General features: G+C 37.2%; 1 protein-coding gene across 17 annotated transcripts in view; it reads right to left on the reverse strand.

The window, feature by feature from the left end:
• Nucleotides 1-23,113, reverse strand: part of Vinc (vinculin) — a 299,829-nt gene extending 276,716 nt beyond the window's left edge. For 9 of the 17 annotated variants that reach the window (XR_011334655.1, XM_069838599.1, XM_069838600.1 and 6 more), the window contains exons 1-2: nt 22,917-23,113; nt 3,291-3,398 (exon numbers count right to left, since the gene is read on the reverse strand). Coding sequence is in view for 16 of the 17 variants with exons in the window: in XM_069838599.1 (XP_069694700.1) it covers nt 3,291-3,398; nt 22,917-22,973 (165 nt within the window). In the remaining variant the exon portion in view is untranslated. The remainder of the gene's footprint in view (nt 1-3,290; nt 3,399-22,916) is intronic. The other 8 variants (XM_069838608.1, XM_069838607.1, XM_069838612.1 and 5 more) reach the window with 2 other exon arrangements.
• Between the last annotated feature and the right edge of the window lie 1,478 nt (nt 23,114-24,591).

The raw sequence follows: 24,591 nt of genomic DNA on the forward strand, positions 1-24,591 counted from the left end.
TAACTTACTACTTACTTATGGCTTTTAAGGAACCCGGAGGTTCATTGCCACCTTCACATAAGCCTGCCATCAGTTCCTATCCTGAGCAAGACTAACTTACTACTTACTTATGGCTTTTAAGGAACCCGGAGGTTCATTGCCACCTTCACATAGCCTGCCATCAGTTCCTATCCTGAGCAAGACTAACTTACTATTTACTTATGGCTTTTAAGGAACCCGGAGGTTCATTGCCACCTTCACATAAGCCTGCTATCAGTTCCTATCCTGAGCAAGACTAACTTACTACTTACTTATGGCTTTTAAGGAACCCGGAGGTTCATTGCCACCTTCACATAAGCCTGCCATCAGTTCCTATCCTGAGCAAGACTAACTTACTACTTACTTATGGCTTTTAAGGAACCCGGAGGTTCATTGCCACCTTCACATAGCCTGCCATCAGTTCCTATCCTGAGCAAGACTAACTTACTACTTACTTATGGCTTTTAAGGAACCCGGAGGTTCATTGCCACCTTCACATAAGCCTGCTATCAGTTCCTATCCTGAGCAAGACTAACTTACTACTTACTTATGGCTTTTAAGGAACCCGGAGGTTCATTGCCACCTTCACATAAGCCTGCTATCAGTTCCTATCCTGAGCAAGACTAACTTACTACTTACTTATGGCTTTTAAGGAACCCGGAGGTCATTGCCATCTTCACATAAGCCTGCCATCAGTTCCTATCCTGAGCAAGACTACCTTACTACTTACTTATGGCTTTTAAGGAACCCGGAGGTTCACTGCCACCTTCACATAAGCCTGCCATCAGTTCCTATCCTGAGCAAGACTAACTTACTACTTACTTATGGCTTTTAAGGAACCTGGAGGTTCATTGCCACCTTCACATAAGCCTGCCATCAGTTCCTATCCTGAGCAAGGCTAATTCAGTCTCTATCATCATATCCCACCTTCCTCAAATCCATTTTAATATTATCCCCCCATCTATGTCTCGACCTCCCCAAAGGTATTTTTCCCTCCAAGCTCTCAACTATCACTCTATATGCATTTCTGGATTCGCCCATACGTTTTACATGCCCTGCTCATCTCAAACGCCTGGATTTAATGTTTCTAATTATGTTAGATGAAGAATATGAGGTGTGGCTATAAAGTATCCGGACCGATTTTTTGCGAGAGTTACTTATATATGGCAACACTGTGGATTGCAGGGCAGTGACCTGTGATCCCTCCTCTATACACTGTGCAAGTTGTATCACGTGTGACTCATTAGTTCGGCTGTAGCAGTAGAAAGAAGAAAAGCGTGTATCTGCCCCATGTCGAAATCATGTTAAGCGCTATAACTGAATGAGTGAACATCAAATTTCTTACAAAACTAGAAAAATCTGCTACAGAAATGTACAAATTTCTTACAAAACTAGAAAAATCTGCTATAGAAATGTACAATTCGTTGACGAAAGTGTACAGGAAAGATTTAAAGAGGGAAGGGAAAATGTCCAAGACGATCCATGCTCCGGCCGCCCTTGTACAACAAAAACTGCGTCTGACATTGAAAAAGTCGCTGCAATTGTCCAAAAAGATCGTCGCCTGAGCATTTGGGCAATTGGTGTTGTCAAATCTTCATAAAGAAACTGTGAGGCAAATTTTACACGAAAATCTTCACATGAAGAAAGTCTGTGCAAAGGTTGTCCCAAAACTTCTCACTCAAGAACAAAAGGAATCAGAATGAACATTGGTGCCGACATCCTTGACAACATTGAAAATGACCACAGACTCTTGAAACACGTCATTACTTGTGACGAAACTTGAGTGTTTCAGTACGATCTAGAAGCGAAATTCAGTACGATCTAGAAGCGAAACACCAATCCAAGCATTGGAAGTGTTCCACTTCTCCAAGACAAAAGAAGGCACGGATGAGCAAGTCCAAGTTTAAAGCAATGATGAACGTGTTTTTCGATATCAGAGGGATCATTCACATTGACTGGCTACCTGCAGGACAGACCGTTAACCAGGTGTACTACAAAGAGGTTCTGAAAACTCTATGTGAGCGAGTAAGAAGAAAAAGACCTGAATTGTGGGGAAACAACCCCTGGATTCTCCATCAAGACAATGCACCCACTCACAAGAGGTTTATGGCAAAGAACACGGTCCCTGTGTTAGATCATCCACTGTACTGACCAGACCTAGCCCCATATGACTTCTTTCCCTTCCCCAAGGTCAAGTCTGCATTAAAAGGGACCTGGTTCGAGCCCGTAAAAGCAGTGAAGGCAAAAGCGACACAGCTCTTGCACAGTATATCACAAGAGATCTTGCAACACTGCTTTCAAGAGTGGAAGATCCGCATGGAGTGGTGCAGGGATCAAGGAGAGGAGTACATTCCAGGAGACAACATTTCCATGGGGTAAATTTTTCGATAAGTAATATTTATAGCATCAATCCAGATACTTTATAGCCACATCTCATACAATGCGTGCAGTTCTGCATTGTGTAACTTTCTCCATTCTCCTGTAACTTCATCCCTCTTAGCCGCAAATATTTTTCTAAGCACCTTATTCTCAGGCACATTAACCTCTGTTCTTCTCTCAAAGTGAGAGTCCAAGTTTCACAACCACACAGAGCAACTGGAAATATAACTGTTTTTATAAATTCTAACTTTCAGCTGTAAAGAAACTACACAAAGAAAAAAACCATTGTAGTCACAAGGAAAGAAGCATCTTCTGACAGCTTCATTAACATATATTTTTGAAGTCCCATCTACTCCTCAAGCCCTTCAGATAATAGTAACTGGATACGTCACTTGCTTTCAGACACAACACATGAAGTGGACAAGACATTGTCACGTAGATACATTCCATAACTTCCCTTCTGCGCTTATCTGTCTGCCCATTCACCCACTAACCCCCCTACTGACTGTCTTCCAATGGAATGAAAAACTTCACGCTTTGGCTCTGTATTTTGCACTGCTTTACTAGAAACATTAGAAGTTACATCTTTCTCTGCAACTACAATACATATTGTGTCTGCTGCATTAACATAAGAATTAGTGGAATGATTTTCCATATATTTTTACCCACACAATAATTAATAGAGAATAGAGAAAGAAAATATTCATAAAAAACTTGCCTGAACACAGTCTCAACCACCAAAAATTATACCTGGACTTCAGAAATTGATACAGTGCCTACAGAATTGAAAATCATTGCACTGTATTTCACTACATCACATAGCATTATGACTCTTAGTAGTACATCTGCTATAACATACATACTAAACCTAAAGTATGGATGAAATATTTTACCTTCACAAGATTAGTCACAGCCCTACTAACAGCCATGACAGGACGTTCCAAGTCAGGCATTGCATTGCCATCTTCAGCTTCTTCATGTAAGATCACCAACCGTGACACCTGGAATTTGAACAAAGCAATATAATACATAAGTTGAAAACCAAACAGTCGAAGTGTATACTACATTATACAACTGGTCAGTAGACTTAATCTATGTTTGGAGGACAGAAAAGGAACAGATGGTGAGAAATTATCGACAAAGTACGTAAATGTCACTAGCAGTATCACTTCAAACTTTGAAGCAATGTTTGAGGTAAAGAAAAATTTTCACTCTGGGAAAACTATGGGGTTCGACATCAGTTAATTTTTGCATTAGCATAGTTACCATTTTTCAAAACAATAACGATTCTATTAGTACTGCTACAAGAATTTTCAAGCTTCAAGCCATGAATCTATCATCAAATTTTAGGACACAGCTGACCCAGTGCTATTATGAAAACAACAGGAGTCTTCCTCAAGGTCTGAAAAAAATTAGAACACTTAACAATTAAGGCCCTGTCCCATTGATAATTACTTACTTACTTACAAATGGCTTTTAGAGAACCCGTAAGTTCATTGCCACCCTCAAATAAGCCTGCCATAGGTCCCTATCCTGAGCAAGATTAATCCAGTCCCTACCATCATATCCCACCTCCCTCAAATCCATTTTAATATTATCCTACCATCTAAGTCTCGGCCTTCCCAATTGTCTTTCTTCCTCTGGCCTCCCAACTAACACTCCATAGGATCAGTCCCATTCCTAGGCTTATGTTGGGGTTTCGTAACGGGCTGTTTTTTATGGTGATGGGTTGTTAGTCCTTTGCCCAATCCCCAAGCTGGAGGAACACACCTTATCGGCTGTTCGCAACTGCTTATTCAATATAGTACTAGTAGTAGGTTTATTTTGCCTGGCAGAGTTAAGGCCATGAGGCCTTCTCTTACTCAACCAGGTTTCAATAATATACATGAAATACAAAATCTGATTACAAAACAACACAAAAGAACATACCTTGGAAATTACATAAAATATAGTAGAAAATTACAATAGAAAAGATCAGTTACATAATATAAAATTACAAGTAGTCAAGATTGGTTATGTAATATATAAAATAAAGTAGAAAATTACACATAATCATAATCAGTTACATAACATAAAGGGGACTATACACACTCACACACACAAACACACAAACACACAATTTATAAGACCTAAAATGCCCGAGATAAATACGACGATTAATTCACTTGAGATATATTATACAGTTAATATACTAATAGGAGAATACATGTGAGTTACAAGACATAAAATGTTGATTAGCAAATTCGTACTAAATGGCATACAAACACAAATGATTAAGAAATATATCAAGATAATGAGAAAAAAGAGAAAAAAAAAAAGAAGAAGAGAGAGAAGAAAAATAACAACTTGGTCATTTAAGACTACTTAGAAACTTCCGCAAGACTCTAGTTCTGTTCATTAAAAACATTTCTAAGTAGTGTGTACTTAAAAGATTTTAGACTCCGACTGCTCCCGATTTCCTGTGACAAGGAATTCCAGGAACGAGCTGTGTGTATTGTGAAGGAAGCAGAGTAGAGAGATGTTTGATGGAATGGAATTGATAGAACATGGTTATGCTGTGAACGTGTATCACGGTTGTGGTGGGATGCTAAAAGTGTGAAGCGAGGAACTAGGTAAATAGGTGTGGAATTATTTAAAATCTGATACAGCAAACAGAATGAATGAACTGAACGTCTCTCCCGTAAACGAAGCCAAGATAATTGAAAGAAATACTCGGAGACATGATCATAGCGACGGCTGTTAAAAATGAAACGAACACAAGCATTATGAACACGCTGAAGCCTCAATGACAATTCAACACTAAGATCACTATACAAAACGTCGCAATAGTCAAAGTAAGGCATCACCAGGGTCTGTATCAAGATCTGTTTCAGTTTAGAAGGAAAGAAATTTTTCAGTCTTTTCAGTGAATGCAAGATTAGGAAAGTTTTCTTACAGACATATTTTACCTGTGCATTCCAGCTGAGATTCGAGTCGAAATGGAAACCTAAGTTTTTAACCGTAGTACTGAATGGTATTATAGTATTATTTAAAGTCACTGACAAAAGTGTATTAATGCTGGTGGAAGATAGTAATCTTTGATGTCCTAGTAGAATTACTTGCGTTTTCCCGGGATTAAGGATTAGCCCGCATTTTCTAGCCCAGCTGCTGATTAACATAAGATCATGATTTAATTTTGATAGGCTATCATTAAGTGAGTTTGGTCGTGAATGTATATATATCTGAAGATCATCTGCATAGAGATGATGCTGACAATGTTTAAGGGCAGTAGAGATGTCGTTAATGTAAATAGCGAAAAATAGAGGCCCTAGTACAGATCCTTGAGGAATTCCTGCCTTCACGTCTCGCCAAGAAGAAAACCGATTATTGTGAGAGACACATTGATGGCGATCGCGAAGGTAAGACTCCATCCACATGATTACCGTGTCTGACAAATGCAACATTTTCAGCTTTGCAATAAGAATATCAATGTCGATAGTTTCAAATGCTCGAGGAAAGTCCAGTAGTGATAGTACGGTCACTTCGCGTCTGTCCATAGCTTCACGAGCATCTTTAGTGATCTTAAGTAGGGCAGTAGAGGTGCTATGATTTGGTCTGAAGCCGGACTGGAGTGAGTCAAGGAGATTATACGAGTCCAGGTAGTCGGTGAGTTGTCTGTGGACTATACGTTCTAGTACTTTAGATAATGTCGGAAGAATACTTATTGGTCTGTAGTCGCTAGGAGTGGTAGGCTGAGTGACTTTAGGGAGGGGTTGAACAAGAACATATTTCCATTGCACAGGGTAGGAGGATGTGATAAGAGAAGTGTTGAAGATATGTGTAAGAGTTGGAAGAATAATGTCGATTATTTTACTAAGCATTGTTGTGGTAATACTGTCGGTGCCTTGTGCTTTTGTTTTGATACGTTTTAAAGATTTGATTATGTCTGTAGGAGATACGTCACACAGAAAAAATTTCTCACGTATAGGCGTAGGTCAGGATGTGAGTCCATCTATAACTTGTTGTTTTGTGACTCTGTCAGGACAAATGGGTGGTGACGAAGTATAGTGGTCACTTAGTTCGTCGAGTGAAATGTTAATAGTCTCAGTCTGTGGTTTTTGTTTACCTAGACCCATTGTTCGTAAGTTTTTTCATAAGTTCTTTGCTGTGGTGTCAGGTTCGATAAGTCTGTGGCTATGCTGGATTTTGGCACTACGTATTATTTGCGTCGTTCTGTTTCTCAGGCTTTTGTAATACTGCCAGTTATTAGCGATTTTATGACGCTTATAAGTACGAAAAGCCGCATCCCTTCTCGCCATTAGTTCCCTTATTGTGTCGGTCATCCACGGGGCAGGAGGTCTGGATACTTGTCTAGTCTTTACGGGTGCGTGTTTGTCGTATAGTCATAGTATCATATCATTGAAAGCCTCCACTTTCTCGTCAACAGTATGTAAGTTCCAAATATAATTCCAAGGCATTTCTAAAGCGTCAGCTGTAAGTTTAGTTTCGTCAATGTTATTCATGTCCCTGTAAGATATTATCTTGGATATCCGTTTAGGACACTGAAGCGAGTATTCTACGTAAATTACGTCATGAGCTGAGATACCGGGCACTGGTAGTTGTCCGTGTCTTAGGACTCTCTGGGGGTGAGTGGTCACAATTAGGTCAAGTAGCGTCTCAGTAGAAGCAGTGTGATGTGTTGGTAGGAGGGGTAGTATTGTCATGTTACAGGAATTAAACATTGATTTAAGCTTAATTGCATCTGCTGAATTAATAGAGAGAAGGTTAGTATTGAAATCACCGGCAACAATAGCATGTTCATAACGGGGAATATATTCGCAGCTTCTTAGGTAAGCAAGAGCTTGCTTTCAGAAGGCACCTGGAATATGAAAGTGCTGACAATAAAGGGAATTATCTTGAATTATTGCAACTTATCTCCATACAAGAAGAGTTTATACGTGATAATTTACAGTGCTCTTCAGGCTTCAAAGGTGTGTTGACAAAACTGCTTTAGGGCTATCAGAAATAAATAATACTAATAAAATAGTGAGTCAAGCTTAAGAAGATGCCTCTGTAATGGCAGATGAATGAGAAGGCATCCAACACTTTTTGAAACGTCTGCCAAGTTAGCTCTGTGGTAGTGCATCTGCCTCCAGACTAGCCAGCCCAGGTTCGATTCCCAGTGGGGTCAGAAATTTTCATGTAAAATTTCTACCTCGGGAATAGAAGAGATGGCAGTGTACAACTTCTAATCACTAGATTGTGCACCAATATGCCTGGGTAAAATCCTGAATCTCTCTGCAGTGCATATATCACTGTTGATAATGATTTGTCCATCAGACAGAGACATTAAGCTTGGTGGCACCCTTGGTGCTATTCGACAGGAGCAGGCTACATCTCGGCACCCTTCCCCCTTCCTCATCTTCATCATCATCCTCATTCATTCCCCACACTCACCCTATTACATACATAACTCTCCACAGATACACATCATGCATAGCATGGCCCGCTGAAGTGGTGTGCAACTTGAAAATGGGTCACTGTCCTGCGATCTATCCACAATATGCGGAACCCGAATCTCGCAAGTGAAGTGGGTAGGCATTAGATATACACACTTTTTAAAATAAGTATGTCCATTAGCTATATTTTTACACTGCTATGCTCATAAACTAAATCTAGTGCTGCTATATTGTTAAAAAATAATTCAAAGAGGTCAGGATTTTCATTTCTAATTTTGCAGCCTACCATACAATTTCAGTAAATCCTCAAAGAGAGAGTCTTAGAAAGTAAAGGATTTATATTACCACAAACATGTAGTATCTGCTGGAATTTTAATTCCCGATCAGTGCGTATAATTTATGCAAATTACAACAAGCTGAAAGACATGTTTCAGACAATTACAGACAATTTGAAGATTGGGATGCAGAGTCATTAAATTGCGCTTTGGCCCTGCTTAATATCCGGAATGAAATTAATTTTATTTTTCTGCTTTGTCTTTATAAAGACTTTTTACGCCTACCACCTTTTCCACTCCTTCAAAAAAAAAAAAAAAAAAAAAAAAAAAAAAAACTTACATCGGACATAAATATGTTTAATATTGAAATCAAGAAGACCATCAGGGTAATAAATAATATGGTATCAGAAAATACTGTGAGATCATGTGTTGAAAACTCTAAAAGAATTTTCAAAATGTAAGTGAACAAGACTTCATGTTCCTCAAACTCTTAACCTACTAAATCTAGGACACACTGACTGTACAAATGGAAACGCATTTTGGAGATGTTGAAAACAATAAAATTGTTGAATTGCTATATCAAAATAGCTTTGTGGGATATAAACTAAATTTTCCTCTGATGGAATTACATAACTTCTGTCCACATAAACATTTTTCAACAAAGAATGATTAGGAAATGAATTAAAGAATATTTATGTAGATGAAGATTTACCCCGGCACACCACCTGAGATTCATAATTAGCAATGGTCTTCAAAAATTTAAAAAGAGGTAACACAACTTATCAAGTTAATCTTTACATTCTCTGTTACCTCAGTTGTCTCTGAAAGGAGTATGAGCACACTCAAAAGGGTAAATATTACCTTCATAATTCACTGAAGAATGAAAGATTAAGTTCTCTCAGTACAATCACCATTAAAAAGAAACTGGTTAAATTTGCTAGTGATCAGAGTTTCAAGGAACAAGTAATTGATACTTTTGCAACCAAGAAGAATCGACACCTAGACCTCTGTATAAAAGAATATAAAGTAAGCAAATTTTTCCAGCCTACTAAGTATTTACACTTTAATTTCGCCACTGCACTGCTATGGTAATCTAGCACTCGAATAAAATTAATGCCAGTGCAATGAGTCCAGGGTCCAGTGCCAAAAGTTACCCAGCATTTGCTCTTAATGGGTTGTCCCAACCAGGACCTGAACCCAGACCCAGGCATGCTAACTGTTACTACACAACAGTGAACTCACTTGCTGTCACTGCTGCTGAGAGCTGCATCTGTAACTCAAGTGCTAGCGTGCTGGTCTTCCATTCAGATGGCCTGGGTTCAATCCCCAGCCAGGTCGTGATGGCATTTGTGATGAGCAAAGCAATGTTGCCGGGGTCTTTTCTCGGGGTATTCCCATTTGCCCCTATCATTCCACCAACACTCTCCACCTGCCCATTGTTTCATCTATCATTGGTAACAGTAAAATTAGGCTGGAGTGAAGTTTGGAGGCAGTACGGATTTCTGATGCTGATACAGGAAAGGCTTGGGTCTCCAGGCCCCTGGAACTTATCAGACTACTCGTATGCAGGTGGGACCTGCCTCTATGAAGAATTGAGGTAGGATGGCCATCCTGTCAATGTCAACTGATCAGGAAGGGCTTGGGTCTCTGGGCTCCTGGGGCTTATAAGACTACTTGTCCCCAAAACAGGACCTGGCTATATCAGGGACTGAGGCAGGATGACTCACCTATCAGCGTCTGATTCACGAATACCACCTGGGCCACCTACCAGATTTGGACAATCATCGCAAACATAGGGTGCAGAATGGGCCAAAGTGTATGGACCCGCCTTTGTAAAGCCAGCCAGCCAGTCACTGCTGCTAAGGTGCTTCAGACAAGCTGTCTAATGAAATAAGTATAAATAATTATTATGCAATTAGACTAGACAGCATTTAAGAAGGTGGTCAGCTGTTGTATGTGCCATAGCATTTCTGGTATGTGATGTCACAAGTTTATACAGTAGAAGCAATCAGAATCAGTCTATAGCAAGTACTTCCTGAGTTCGTTTGTTTCAATACATTAAATAAGTAAAACTAACACTTACTGTGTGTGTGTGTGTGTGTGTGTGTGTGTGCAAGATAAATAAATGACAGTAGCAGCTATTCAAATGAAGTAGTTGAAGAACATTTCACTTGTTATCTTGCACGTCATTTTATTTAAATTTCGTATATTAAATTATTCCATTTTAAAAACTATAGCACTATAAATCAGTCAATCTGACGTACAGTATCACCAGTCTGTTTAAGTGTTCCTGCTGTTGTTATAACTTCCACGCCTCAGTCCCTTGAGCATCATCAACGAGGCAGTGGTTCTCAAATTTAAAACATTGTTTAGTTCTTCTATGTTAGGGTGGTTGCTATGACGACGACAGAGACATTTCCTCCCTCACTTCCATATTTTTTCAACAAACAGGTGTTGCTGTGATGAACACGTATTTGGTCTTCAGCACAGCCAATGCCCTTCCTATAATGGATGACACGGAGATTTAAGACTACTTGTCTGTCCACAACATGGCCCGTCCTAAAGAAAATTCTTTCCCAAATATTCTACTTTGTCAAGTCTTCTTCGTATATAGGCCCTATTTTGCTTTATGATTTTAATTTTTGTGCTGATATATTCACTGCTTTCATTTTTAATTATTCTGGCTACAATTTTACTGTACCTCATAGAAGAACTAATATCTTTGAAGCAAATGGAAAGCAAGTTTGATATTCTGAACACAGCCTTGTTAGTGGAAGTTGTGAATGTATTTTTTTTTGCTTTCCCTCAGACCCTCAGTCCTTTTTTCGCCTTGTTCTGTGTTGGTATGCTGGGCTCGACTCTTGTTATTCAGTTGTGATAGTTTTTAAAATATAATTTATTATATTTATTACTTTATTAATTTTAAGACTTTAAGGGTGTTTCAGTTTTTAATTAATTTCTAATAAGTGTGTTAGGACCTACTATATAAGTTTTTGTATTGTTTGGTTGCAATGTGAAAATGAATCTGTACAATGACCGCTGGTGTGATGAGGGTTATAGAGATCTGTTATTTCTAGACAGACCTCAACCAATTTTAGACATAAACTGTAAAAAGTTAAACTCGCAAGCTGGTAAATCATACAAACTTAATTTTAAAACTTCATGGTACAGCAAGCATCAGTGGTTGTGTGGGAGCCATTACATTGAAAAACTATTTTGTTGGGCATGCCTACTACTTGGAGATAAGAAGCATGTACGGAATGAAAACAGATTTAGTGATTTTCTAAATGTTAGTTGTGCTCTACACAAACATGAAGATTCGGCGGAACATTTAAAGTGCTTGCTGCAGTTCAAGCATTTACAGAAGAATATGAATACTATGGGGATGCTCTAAAAGAAAATGCTAGGCTAGGTTTAGTGCAATATAATGAAAATGTTCGTTTGAACAGACTTGTTATGTGACCAGTCATTGATGCTGTTTTGTATTTAAGCAAGCAGGAATTATCATTTCGAGGTCATGACGAGAACACTTCTTTCCTTAATCATGAAAATCTCAAGGAACTGTTACAACTCTTAATTGCGAGAAGTTCTGAGGAAATTCAAAATCATTACAATAAGATTAATCCTGTTTTTTCTAGGGAGTCATAAACCATACAGAATGAAATTATTGAGTGCATATAAGATCATACAGATGAACATGTGAGAAAGGAAATTAAGAGTGCAGAATTCTTTTCCATCCAAGTTGATGATACTACCGACATCACACAAAGCTCACAGTGTTCTATTATCGTGAGATTCATTAACTCAGAAGTTCAAATTGTCGAAAGGTTCTTGGGGTTTCATAACATCAGTACTGATCGAATATCACAAACATTATTCAGTCTTATAGATACTATTATAGGAGAATTCGAATACAAAACTAAACTTGTTGGCCAGTGTTACGATGGTGCAAGTGTTATGGCAGGGCTGCAAAAGAAAATTAAAGATAAAGCTCCTCTAGCACTTTTCGTTCATTGTGTGGCACATCGACTCGATCTCGTTTTGTAACAGAGTTGCAATCAAATAACAAAGTGTCGCATATTTTTTGCCAACATTAGTGGTATACAAGCATTCTTTCATCGTTCAGCTAAAAGAACCTACTTCTTGGACACTGTAGTTGGAAGAAAAATACCCACTTTGGCAGAGATGCGCTGGAGTTCAAACTCAAAACTCGTGTTGTCGTGAAACATTGGGATGATCTGAAAGCAGTTTTTCAACAAATAGTTGAAGACATTGAATCAGATGACATAGCTGTGCGTCTTTCATACGGCTTCAACGAAATGAACGATTTTGAATTTGCCTTCCTGTCCCTTGTGTTCAGTGATCTGTTCGAAGTTACCAATATTCTCTTTGAGGTTTTACAAAAAAAAAAAGTCGTTAAAACATTGGCTTTTGTTATGAACAAATTAAGCCCACTCGTGATGTAATTCTCAATAAGAGAAATGAGGAGTACTATGCTCGAACTTTGAATGTAGTGAAAAGTAGAAGTGAATTCTCTGGTAAAAAGTACAGTGGAAAAAGTGATGTAGAACATGATCGTAATTACAAGATACTGTTCTTTCAGATCACTGACAACATCATCATGCAGATCGATACCAGATCTGAGGATTTAGAAAAACTTCGTTTCGTTAGCCTGGCTGACACTTCCAAATTTGACACTTACAGTAGGAACTTCCCACATGATGCGCTTTCTTCACTGCAAGCTAGCTATTCCAGTATATTAAAAAAGACGCAGAGTCTAAAAACTGAACTTGAGCTTTTATATCAGAACAGTGAATATAGGAATATACCAGTTAAGAAAGTGCTAGAACTCCTTCATGACAACGATGTCGACAAAGATGTATTTGAAGAAGTGTATAAGTCTCATTTTAACACTCCCATCTACTAGCATATCCATTGAGAGGAGCATCTGAAAGATGATTCTTTTACCTCAAAATTTATAACACTTATAACACTTTAAAATTTTAAGTAACTTTTGAATGACCTTATACAATGTTATAATTAGGGCCCAGAAGTTCATGCATTTGCATGTTTTTTCTTAGGGGTTAAAAATATATGCTTATACATTATGTGCACGAATTATGGAATTTTCAGTTATTTGAACATGATTTTATGGTGCATATAACCGCATATTTTCGTGATTTTTATAAATGCATCATATTTCAATATTTTAGTGCCTATATGGCATATTTTAATGAGTTTTATGGTCTTTATTTTTTTTTTCATCTGGATTATATTGGCAGTAACATTGCGCGTGATGATCCCTTAAATAAGGAACAAAACACGATACCTTATCTTCTTAATGTATGTGAATTGCTGGCACTAACAATGTAACTGTGACCCAGTGTGTGATGGACTCCTTGAAATTATTATGGCCATCTGGAATCAAATACAACCGGCTACTTTTATTTGTAACCGATGCAGGTACTTAGGTAAAATCAGGCCAAACACTGAAAGGTATTTTTCCTAACTTAATGCATATAACTTGTGTGGCACATGTTCTTCAACGTATTGCTGAGACAATACGTAATTCTTTCCAATTGGTAGATAGATTTGTGGTCTCTACAAAGAGAATTTTTGTTAAATCTCCTTCAAGAGTCAAGTTGTTTAGATCAACAGCACCTAATATCCCACTTCCTCCTGCGCCAGTGTTAGCTCAAGGGGGACATGACTGGATGCAGCTTTGTAATATGCTCAGCACATAGAAATAGTAAAAAAGGTTGTTAATTCATTTGACTCGAATGATGCTACATCAATAGAAACAGTGCAAAATGTTCTGTCAGGCACTGAGTTAGAAGACAATCTTGTTTTCATATCTGCCCAATTTTCTTTCTTACCAACAGCCATAACGTAACTGGAAGCTGTGGGCTCTCCCTTAAATGAATCACTTACCGTTTTTGAAAAAACAATATGCAATCTAAGTTCTGTTCCTGGTAGTATAGGACAAAAGTGAAAGAGAAAGTGAATTATGTAATTTCAAAAAATCCTGATTATAAACAGATCTGAGATATTCGAGACATCCTCGAAGGAAAAACGTCTGCCTCTCTCTGTGGAGCAGTTAACATCATTTAAATATGGCCCAATATCTTGTGACGTGGAGAGAAGTTTTTCACGTTACAAAAGTGTTTTGCGAGACAACAGACGAAGGTTTTTTAGTTGAAAATTTGTGCAAAGTAATGGTTGTGAACTGCAATTCATCAGTCAACATTGGCAGCGGGACCACTTCTGCTTCAACCTCTGAGGAATAATGTAAGTTTATTATTATTAATACTAACTCATCTTGTCTACTGCCAAGGAACATTAATTCTTTTAATTTAATAGTGCCTATGTATTGGCATATTTTGAAGTTTTTAAGAGCATATTTGCATGCACATTTCATAGTTTTTTAGGGCATGAACTTCCGGGCCCTAGTCATAATGTACAAGAGTAGATTAGTTTTATTTATAATGTGTTACAATTAAAATGTCTTATGCTTTGATAGAAACAATATTGAGCATTGATGCAATTTCTCAAAGCAAAAGTGATACTCACTACTGCTACCACTACCACTGCTCGTGATGTAAGTATAATGGTGTGTCATTGTTCACGACTGTGATCAGATTATGTCAGATGTGGAGCACTCCATGGAACTAGCGTTGTCTTCCCATATGCTATGTGCATTCTGTGAACATGTGTGATGTGTTTTTTTTCTTTGTTTCGCATTTATGTACATTACTCCTTAAAAGAACTTACTCTCTCTCCTTATCTCTATTTTAATTTTTATTACCTATTTTAGGACTTCACACAATTGTAATGTGCATTCGAAGGAAATTTATAGCAGTGCCGTAAAGGAATCTCATTCCTTTGTCCATTCTATAACAAGCAATTTTTCGTCACTAACAATCAACAGCACATGGGTGAAGGGGTTGCTGAAAGGCTGTAAACATATATATATATATATATATATTATTATAAAGATATAATTCTTTTGTGGTTTGTAGAATGGTCATTGAATGATGCAAGGGTTTACAACAGATTAGACATGCTTTTCCCTTGTCAAAGACAAACATTTCTATAGCATCTCAACATTGAGTAAAATGGAGTTTTAAACTTGACCATTATATGTCCAAAAATACAACTAAAAGAGGAAATGTGTTTATAACATTACACAATTTTTTAATAATACTGATTTCAGAGTTCTGTCCTGTGAAGGAAACTGTGTGATTTTTTTACCAAACTAAATCGCTGTGAAGGGTTTACTAGAACGCTTTTGTATATATTTTAATATTGAAGGTTATTTTAGGCCGAAATTAAAAGACAAAAATATGTACAGATACGGAAATAAAAATTGGGAGCTACTCTTGATTATGCTTACAGCGTGAGGTGCGCACTACTACATTCCCTGTCTGTATAATACTGGAACCGGACTGTCATCAGGAGATCAACAAGCCACGTAGGTGACATAGTTTGTGTCTCGTCATAATAGCTCAGTCATTTGTGCCATCTAAGCGACACACAGTGTGTAATTTTCCCAATCTAGGTGGACAAAAATCAAATTTCGACTAGTCTAGTTAGACATAGGTGGATATGAATTCATGTTCTTTAACATTTGGAGAATGTTGCGAGGAATAGCTTTCACTGTTTCATCAGCAGCAAGCTATTTTTATTAGGGTATAAAGAATGAGTTCTTTCAAACACTTCGTGCTCCTGTTCAGTCATAGACAGAGAGGCTTACTATGTGGGTGAAAAAGAGCTAATTGTTAGTGATTTATAGTGTTGTGAGACATGGAATCTGTTCAGATAGGTATGTTCTTACTAATGTAACTTCAATTTCAAGTTAGTAAAATATTTTTCTAATTACAGTATGGTTTAAATATTACAATTTAAAAATATGTTTTTAAAGTTCTCCAAATATAATGTGAGTTTTAGTATAGTCCATCACATCCAGTTAGAACAATTTTTTACCATTTAATACAGCATCGTATACAGTGTTGATCCTTGTTTTAAAGTTTACACATTCTTGCATATTTATCAGTAACTTAATTTTTTCTCAGTGGTAGGGCATACTCTAACTTGGTGGTAACTGTTCCATATTTGGCTTAACAGCAGAAAAGAATAATGGAATAAGGAAGTTTTTAATCACTGTATGAGTGTTTTAGGCTTGACATTGAACTTCAGATTAAAAATTCATTGGATACATTTTTATTTAACCTTAACAACCATGTATCAGAACGCAAATCTAGCAGCTGTACAAAATTAATAACTTCTCTCCTATCTAACAGATATTTTATGAAACTTTATACAGAAGGTAAAGTAGAATGTATTTTTTGTTAACAAAGTCTGATTATGTTTCTATAAGAACTTCCTCTTTATAGTGATGCATTTAGACAAAATTAATAACTTCTCTCCTACATAATATATTTTTATGAAACTTTGTACAATTAGGCCTACAGGTAGCATACAGGTGTAATTAGAGTTTGTACACAAAAAAAATATATGCTAACTGTAACTCTTGTACAAAGTTTCATAAAAATCTGTTATGTAGGGCAGAAATTAATTTTGTGTAAATGCACCCCTATAAAGAAGTAGTTCCTCTTAAGAAACCGTACATACAGAGTGTCCCAAATTGATATGTACAAATTTTGAAACACTATTTCTCAGAAACCATACAGCAGAGTTCGTATAGGTCAGTTTCTGTCAGATGCGTTTCCAATTCACTGTGGGCTAAAGCAAGGAGATGCACTATCACCTTTACTTTTTAACTTTGCTCTAGAGTATGCCATTAGAAAAGTCCAGGATAACAGAGAGTGTTAGGTAAAATTCATTTTGTTAGGTAAAGTTCACTTTCATTATTGTTATTATTAACTTTTCATTATGTATTTTTATATTGGCAACATTGAATTTATGTATTTCTATATTGGTAACATTTGTTAATAAACACGAGAAGATGGCAGACAACCTACCAACTCTCTCTTCAGAGAGGGTTTGGAATTGAACAGGTTACATCAGTTGCTTGTCTATGCAGATGACGTGAATATGTTAGGAGAAAATCCACAAACGATTAGGGAAAATACGGGAATTTTACTTGAAGCAAGTAAAGAGATAGGTTTGGAAGTAAATCCCGAAAAGACAAAGTATATGATTATGTCTCATGACGAGAATATTGTACGAAATGGAAATATAAAAACTGGAAATTTATCTTTTGAAGAGGTGGAGAAGTTTAAATATCTTGGAGCAACAGTAACAAATATAAGTGATACTCGGGAGGAAATTAAACACAGAATAAATATGAGAAATGCTTGTTATTATTCGGTTGAGAAACTTTTATCATCTAGTCTGCTGTCAAAAAATTTGAAAGTTAGAATTTATAAAACAGTTATATTACCGGTTGTTCTTTATGGTTGTGAAACTTGGACTCTCACTTTGAGAGAGGAATATAGGTTAAGGGTGTTTGAGAATAAGGTGCTTAGGAAAATATTTGGGGCAAAGAGGGATGTAGTTACAGGAGAATGGAGAAAGTTACACAACACAGAACTGCACGCATTGTATTCTTCACCTGACATAAATTACGAACATTAAATCCAGACGTTTGAAATGGGCAGGGCATGTACCACATATGGGCGAATCCAGAAATGCATATAGAGTGTTAGTTGGGAGGCCGAGACGTAGATGGGAAGATAATATTAAAATGGATTTGAGGGAGGTGGGATATGATGATGGAGACTGGATTAATCTTGCTCAGGATAGGGACCAATGGCGGGCTTATGTGAGGACGGCAATGAACCTCCAGGTTCGATCATTTTCTATAAAAAGATGACAAGAAATATGGAAGGCAAGAATTCCGATAATTCAATGTCGTGTACTGGGGGATTCTCATCTAAAAATAGTTATTTATTTTTAATTATTAATTTATGTACGTTATTTATTATGCTTTTAATCAAAGCTACATGTTGAAATTGTAATTAACTATTTCAATACCCAAGTAATTACCATTCCTTTTCTTTTTGGCGAAAATTTAAATTAAATCTCCAGTTTTATTATTCATTGGCACTGTCACTTTTCATCTTAACCTCATTGATGTGAAGAGTCGATAATGTCTTTCTTCAGTATCCAGGAGACATTGGTGAGCTTATGCGCATCTTGCATACTCTTCCGTACATGCCTCAATCCACTGACTACTAGTATTAGTATTAGTATTTATTTATTTAACCTGGTAGAGATAAGGCCGTCAGGCCTTCTCTGCCCCTCTACCAGGAGATTCCAACAATAAAATTACAATTAAGTTAGTATTAAATTTACAATTACAATTACAAATAATATTACAATTAGTATTAAATTTACAATTACAATAAAATCAAAGTACGAAAAGATTACCTGAATAATTAAAGCTAGATAATTTATCATAGAGAAACAAAGAATATTTTATATTTACTGAATTACAAATTAAATCTAGAATAACAAAATTGTATAGTGATGAAATTACTGAATATTGAAATATTTTGTGATAGATTAAAGAAACTATTTACAAGTAATCAATTACTGACCAAGAGCCTAGTAAGTTTTCGTTTGAATTCAATTTTATTTCGACAGTCCCTGATGCTAGCAGGTAGCGAATTCCAGAGTCTTGGCAGGGCTATTGTGAAAGAAGATGAGTATGAGGAGGTGCGATGGGATGGTATTGTTAGTATTGTTTCATGACGAGAGCGTGTGTTCAGATTATGGTGGGAAGAAAGGTAAGTGAAGCGAGACGACAGGTACGAAGGAATAGAAGAGTTCAAGATTTCGAAGAGAAAGAGAAGTGAATGTAAATTTCTTTTCTTATCTAGTTTAAGCCAACCTATTGCTTCCAGGGATGGGGTAATATGATCATATTTACGAACATTGCTTATAAAACGTACACACAAATTATGAGCACGTTGAAGTTTCATTTTGTTGTCGCTGGAGAGGTCAGTCAGTAAAATGTCCGCATAGTCGAAATAGGGAAATGCAAGTGTCTGCACAAGGGACTTTTTTTAAGCAAGAGGGGAGATGAACATTTATCCTTTTTAGCACATGGATAATAGAATATACTTTTCTGCAGGTTTCTGTGATTTGCATGTCCCAGTTGAGATTATTATCCATGTGAATGCCAAGATTTTTTACTGAAGAACTGAAAGGGATATGCACTGTACTTACTTTAACAGGGGAAATGTCGAGGTGTTTTACAGCATCGGTTTGCCGTTTGTGTCCTAATATAATTGCTTGTGTCTTTCCAGGATTGATTTTAAGACGGAGTTTCTTTGTCCATGTCACAATCGAGTCAATGTCTTCGTTCAATTTATCTATAGCGTCATTTACTCGGTCTAAGCGGGAAGAGATGTAGCATTGAAGGTCGTCAGCATACAAGTGATAGTTACAATGCCTTACAAGAGATGTAATATCATTGACATATATTGTGAACAACAATGGTCCGAGTACCGACCCCTGTGGTATACCTGATGTTATGTCAAGCCAGGAGGAGCTTCGATTCCCGGATACAACACATTGTTGTCTTTCCCGTAAGTAGGATTCGAACCAACTCACAGCAGTCTCTGACAAATACATATTTCTCAATTTATGGGTGAGCAGGTCAAAATTTACAGAGTTGAAAGCTTTGCTAAGGTCAAGAAGTGGTAGTATTGTTACTTTATTAGAGTCGATTGCTTCACGAATGTCTTCGGTCACTTTAAGTAGAGCAGTGCTTGTGTTGTGTCCAGCTCTGAAACCTGACTGATACTCGTCGAATAGTTTGTGTTCGTTCATGTAGTTAGTAATTTGTCTGTGTACGATTCTTTCCAGTGCTTTTGAAATGGCTGGCAGGATAATGATTGGTCTATAGTCGTTCGGGTCGGTGGGAACTTTGACTTTTGGAAGAGGAAGAACGAAAGCTTGCTTCCATATTTTAGGGAAAGTTGAAGTGATTAAGGGACTATTGAATATATGTGCAATCGTAGGTATTACTATCTCTTGTATTTTCTGTATAAGTATTATGCTAATGTTGTCCGGCCCTTGGGCTTTTGTCTTGATGCGTCGGATGGCTTTCATTACGTCAATGGGAGTGACGTCGGTAAAATAGAATTTGTCTCGAGTTGGGGGAACTGAGTCAGGGAAAACTGTGTCTTGTTTCGTTGTGTCGTTCAAGCTCGGGTCCTTTACAAAGTGTTCGTTCAAGCGGTCAAGTGGGATGGGAATGTCTGCTTGTTCACTAGCCCTTCCAAGTCCAATAACCTCCAGATACTACTGACCAATCCGAACCCGTGTGAAAAGTTTGTTGGAACGCCCGACTGCAGTACATGTTTCCGGTTCAGGACTGGTTCAGATTGTGTTGGAATGCTTTTTCTGTACTGCACATGCTCACGATAGTTACGGACGGTTCCTGACTGTTGCTGGAAGGAACCTAAAGAAACCCTTTTGATATAGAAGTGCCTGTTGTATGGAGATTCTAAATTGATGATTGTAGAATAAATAGAAAAACTAAACATGAATAAATCCATATTTAATTCACAGACTTTTAGAAGTTTTAATTAAGATGAACAAACCAAACCAATCATTTGTGTGGGTTTGGACTGTAACAAGGTTTTTTTTTTTATTTTACTCACATTCAAGGACATGAAAAAGCTTTAAAAAATTACAGTTGAACCACTAAAAAGAAACTTTATGGCCCATTGTAAGATTTTCCTTCTCTTAAAAGAGAGTATTTATAAGGCAAATAAACCACCTTAAATGTCTGGACCGTAATCATGGAATGGCTGATAGTTTTGTATATTTATTCACCAAACGTATTTTAACTACCTGCTCTCAACAGTATGCTTATTAACTGCAGAAAACTAGCGCACAGGTTTTTCTAGCGATTTTGTAAGTGAAACTGGTTCAGTTTATGAAGATTTTTTATTTATTTTTTATTTTTGTGGTGATGGAGTTGAAAATGTAAGAATTTCATAGCGATATGTTTATTAGAGGAAGAAAATTGGTTGAAAAATATAGTCAATTACATCTGAAATGTGAGGTGAATCGTAATGGAGGCGAATATGTGGTGGTTTCTAGTGGAAAAAAAAAAAAGAAAAAGAAAACTTGGCAATATAAAACAAACCATGTGATGTTATGTGAAATACGTATAATTCGTATTAATGGAATAAGCACTAAAAATTCTAAAATAGAACAAACAATAACGAAATAAACACACAGTTTTCGTAATGTGACTTCCTTGTTTATATTCGTCGTTACAGTCACAGATCAGTACTGACATCACTAAAAAAGTCACCAGCCTTTCCCAGCACTTGAAAGTCTCCGAACCTTGTCATCCGAATCTTCTCGTAGACCAACAGGATAGAGATCTAAGCTCAACTAAGCAAAGCTAACATAACTTAACATGTGAGTATATCTTTACAATAACGTTACCAAAGGAAGGCAGACAGCGACAAAGGCCACATTTTTAGACAATTTTGAGTATATGCAAGAAGTCCCAGGTGCCCTTCCGTACAGGCGCAGTGGCATTTCCTCTAAGGTTAGAGCCCAGTTTAGGTGTGTGTTTATTAATCGAAAAGTAGAGGCTAGAAAATATTGAGAGTAGGACACATGTTTATGGGACATTTTTTTTTTCAAATAATACACACACACACCACAACTGGGCTCTAACCTTAGAGGAAATGCCACTGCCCCTGTACGGAAGTGCGCCCGAATAAACAGCTAAAAACTGTTGGTGTATAAGCGGAGCACGAAAGTAAGTGTTAGTTTAGCCCTAACTTCGAATTTTATATATACCACATCATTTGTACTTGGGTAACTCACTATGGCTAATGATGTATGACTAGCACAATGTTGACAAAGAGAATCAGGTAAATAGGCCCTACATAGGCCTATCTTACGGAGCTGAAAATCTTGACATTATCATTACAAAAAAAAAAAAAAAAAGAAAGAACACGAATGGGAACGAATTAAATTACGGTATTTCAGGTTGCCATTATAAGATACCGATGAAAAAACTGCTTAATAAAACCAGAATAGGGAACACCAATCATATTCAAAATAATACATAGCTATGGAAATAAGTAAGTTAAGTTTCAAATAGGCCTACGTAACTACATGCTGAACGCTGACAAAACAATGACTTCATCCCACTATGTTATAACACAAAGGACGTATATAATGTCAAAAACTAAACACTAAACTAAAACAATTAAATGTGCTTGCATGCTTTCAGTTTACATCAAATTATATATACTGTATGTAGGTCTTGGAGACTGTTTCAAACTATTTTCATTACGAATGAAACTCTTATCTAGAAGAAAGCAACATAATTATATGAACGAAAAAATGGCAGAAGTAATATAAGTTAAAAATTGTGCATACAAAATAAGATGGGCGTGGTCCAAAAATAATGAAATATTTCCAAGAACCCATTTTATAATGTAGGCTCAAGGAAACTGGCATGAGAGGGGAATTGTCCCATCATGCCTATATAAGGAAGTGGGGTTCATCTGACGTCATATTTCTAATTCATTTTGTGACGTTGTTATCACGTGACTTTAACACCAACACGGTTTGTAAGAAATTAAATAGAGGCACGCCCATTTTACTAAATGTTCACATAAAAGTACTTTGAAACACCGGTTAAAACAGCGAGTGGTTAAATAACTACTTCAAAAACGTTCTGAAGATTAATACTTTCATAAACTTTTCATGTGACTTGCATAAAAAAGTGACATAAAATTTCTCTAATGAACTGAGTAAATCAAACATTTCAATGTATTTTAAAACTGATTCTCCTTACCTGTTGTGCCACTGGTTCCAAAATACTTTCAATAGTTTTTGTGTGGAAAACAGGCATTTTGATCGTTTTAAAACTAAAAAACTTTGTCAAATATGCGTATTCACAACACTGCAATGAATTTCACACAGCAAAACTATACGACCTCAACATACACACCACAGTCAATGAACACCAAAGCAGAAATAACCTTATTTCATACTTCTATCACTAGAGTGCGCACAATTTACATATCAATGCCGCCAACATACATGAAGTGAAACATGTTTCTACCCAGATCATATATGTAACAGATAATTAAGCCTTATGTTAAAATCGGCAGCACTTTGAAGAGAACAACCGCCAGGATCGCCACTCGTCCGCCGTAAACGAACACGAGTTGGCAGTACAGTCGCTAATGCAATTCAAATGAGAATTATGACGTTACTCCTTGTGTAACAACTAGATGGCAGAATAGTAAACCTGACAAAAGTTGTTACTAGTGATGAGCAGAATATCACTGACCTGTGATCTTATCACGGTGATCGAAAAATCACGATCACACGTGTGATTAAACAGCTCTTTAAGCAGTGATCACAGGTCGAGGGCTAAACTGCTCACCAGTTCACACAGCAGACAGTTCATGTTCTTTTCTCACGGCTCTGCTTGCGTTGCGCTGCTGCTGTGTTTATGCTACCCGGTGACAAAACTGGGAACTACGCCCGCGAACCGCAGTGATCACAGGTCGAGGGCTAAACTGCTCACCAGTTCAGACAGTAAACAGTTCATGTTCTTTTCTCACGGCTCTCAAAACTGGGGCTGGGAACTACGCCCGCGAACCGCAGTGATCACAGGTCGAGGGCTAAACTGCTCACCAGTTCACAAGAGTCTAGGGAGCGTAAGCAATGCCGAATGAGGGCGGAAAGAGACGAATGCTATACCTGCTATGCTGGATGACAGCGACAGCCGTAGGAGAGGAAGCTTTCCTTAACATTTTCAGGTGTGCCGGTACCATGAACTATTCTTTCGTGGAATTTCAAATGTTTATTGTGATTAAATTTTCTTTGACATGCAGAACACTCCTAAGCATACCACTTCTGGTTTATCTTTAAAACATGAGGATGTGCTTTTGATACATGTCTTCTAAGATTTCTATTATACTTGGCTCGGAAACATGACGGCCTCTCTTCTTGGAATTGGTAATCCCTCATAAACCCCCATCCTCTACTCAACCCCTAGCCGCGTGGCAGAAATACAATAGATCCCAGCATTGCCAAATCTAGCAGTCATTGCCTCTACCTGTTGGGTTTCACCCGTTTTCAATATCTTTTTAGACATTTGTCGACGTGTTGTTTTATACCGTTGTGCGCTTCAATATGTCTATTTATTCCGGCCATGATTAATGAGTGTTGAGCAGATGATCCGCAGCCAGGCCTCCTGATTCACCTGAAGATCCAGGACCATCACAAGAACAAATAACACCGTCGAAGAAAACAGAATATCTTATTTGTAGAGGAGCGTAGCTAAAAAAACAAAGTGTTAAAATTATTCTAACGTTAGAAATTCTATCCATATTGTAATCGAAAGTTAAGGCAGTTTGATAAGTACAAATCTTAATCACTTAACATCGGACGCAATCGGCGGAGTTGGTAAAAAAATTATATATGGGGCATAGAAATTAAGAATTACGATTCACCAA

Source organism: Periplaneta americana, chromosome 10 (genome assembly GCF_040183065.1).
Source record: "Periplaneta americana isolate PAMFEO1 chromosome 10, P.americana_PAMFEO1_priV1, whole genome shotgun sequence".
NCBI lineage: Eukaryota > Metazoa > Arthropoda > Insecta > Blattodea > Blattidae > Periplaneta > Periplaneta americana.